The 1,727-nt window shown below is 37.3% G+C and overlaps 1 protein-coding gene across 1 annotated transcript; it reads left to right on the top strand.

The window, feature by feature from the left end:
* Window positions 1-1,282: 1,282 nt before the first annotated feature.
* Window positions 1,283-1,630, top strand: TEOVI_000905700 (uncharacterized protein; the record flags this gene model as incomplete). The annotated part of the gene is made up of 1 exon (XM_067220055.1): window positions 1,283-1,630. The coding sequence occupies one exon, from the start codon at window positions 1,283-1,285 to the stop codon at window positions 1,628-1,630; it is 348 nt and encodes a 115-aa protein (XP_067076156.1).
* Between the last annotated feature and the right edge of the window lie 97 nt (window positions 1,631-1,727).

The following is a 1,727-nucleotide window of genomic DNA, read 5'->3' as shown; positions in this document are numbered from 1 at the left end:
TCGGCAAAGGGGAGAGAGGCTTAATTTTGTTTGGTCTTATTTTTTGGTTGCCGTGTAATACCTTCTGTTCATCAGCTCAATGTGGGCACAAATATTATTGGTTGCCTGCAAACCTCAGGACGATCGCAGACACTTCGTTATCGCAAGTAGAAAATTATTATTATAAATTGTTAAACCCCTCAACTCGCAGTACTTTCCATAAACATCAACAATTCAACCGTCACCCCTCCCTCCATTCCTTTTTTTTTTAAATTCTCGCCTTTAAGACTAATTTTACATTTATTTGTTTCAGCAGTTAACACTTAACTTCTCATTTATTTATCGCGTACGGGAACTATGAAGTTGGGATGCCACGACAACTCTCAGTGCTGCAACGGTTGCAAAACATATCGCTAACCGGCGTCGCCTCCACCAATTAATTTCTTTGGAGCTGCAACCACAAAAAAAAAAATACGGCGCTTTCTTTGAGGCTCCATCTCTGCTTGTGTTTTCTTTTTTTCTCTTTTCCCCCGTGCGACATTTCACAAATTAACATTTGCGTAGTGCACAAATAAGAGGAAAATGCGCCAGAAAAAAAATATCACTGCGAAGGCATCGAAACCAAAATGCACTTCATGAGTCCCTGCACATTTGGAGTGTGCCGCAACGCTTCCCATTATTTATTTTTATTTGATTTATTTTTATCTTATTTTTGTGTGCGCGTGTGTGCTTGGGAGTTAATTGTGAAGTTATGACACAACACCTGACGCGACTCCATCGCTCGAATATATTTGGAATTCCCGCATCTCAAGAAATCACTGGCTTTGACGAGGGTTTTTGCGCAATTCAAGTTGGAAGCGGATTTTCTTTGTTTAAACCAGAAAAAAATATTTTTTATTTTTCTCTACCACCAGTCACACAGTTGGAAGGTTAAACGTGGAATTGTGGGAGAATCAAAAAAAAAACAGAACAGAACAGAAACATCTCCTCTTAATGAACTGGCGCCGGCAACATCACTTCTTCGTTACATTCGCTACAGAAATAACAGAGGAATAAACAAAAGAGGAAGGGAGGAAAGAAATAAATAAATATATATTTATATATATGAAATTCAGACAGTCAACATCGCAATTACTTCAAACGCGAAAGGGCATCAAATGTCCTCCGCAGTGCAACAGATTTAATAAAAATAGTAATAACAATAATAATAATAATTGGTTATTTTGTAATAATGACATAAATGGCAATTAATAATAATAATAATAGTGATAATAATAACAATAATTAGTAATAATAAATAGGAATGGAAAATAGTCTCCAAAAAAAATGGCACAGAAGAATAAGCGGGGGAATGCGAGGGAAGTGGGAACCAACATTTTTTGGAAAGAGGAGAAAAAAAACAAAAATGTTGGAAAGTTATGGACGCCGAATACAACGAAATGTGCCGCAACCTCACAAACAAATATTACAGACAGGAATGAAATGCACGTATATAAATACATATTTACATATTTATATATTTATGTACACAAATGTATACGCTTACAACTTCATCCCACGGGCCCTTCTGCCGTCACACACCTCTTTAAGTCGCATTGCGGAAAACAAAAAACAAAAAAAAATGCCACGAGGTTGTGAGAAAGCGGATTGACAATTTAAGGGACTTTCCATTGATTTAGCGCTGCAGGTGTCCGGCAACATTTCTCTTTTTCCCGACCCATTACTTCTCCTTCACACTCCCGTGGCTT

The sequence above is a fragment of the Trypanosoma equiperdum genome (assembly GCF_001457755.1).
Source record: "Trypanosoma equiperdum strain OVI genome assembly, contig: ctg_1042, whole genome shotgun sequence".
NCBI lineage: Eukaryota > Euglenozoa > Kinetoplastea > Trypanosomatida > Trypanosomatidae > Trypanosoma > Trypanosoma equiperdum.
Note: the sequence above shows the minus strand (reverse complement) of the source record. Positions and strands in the feature narration are given on the sequence as shown.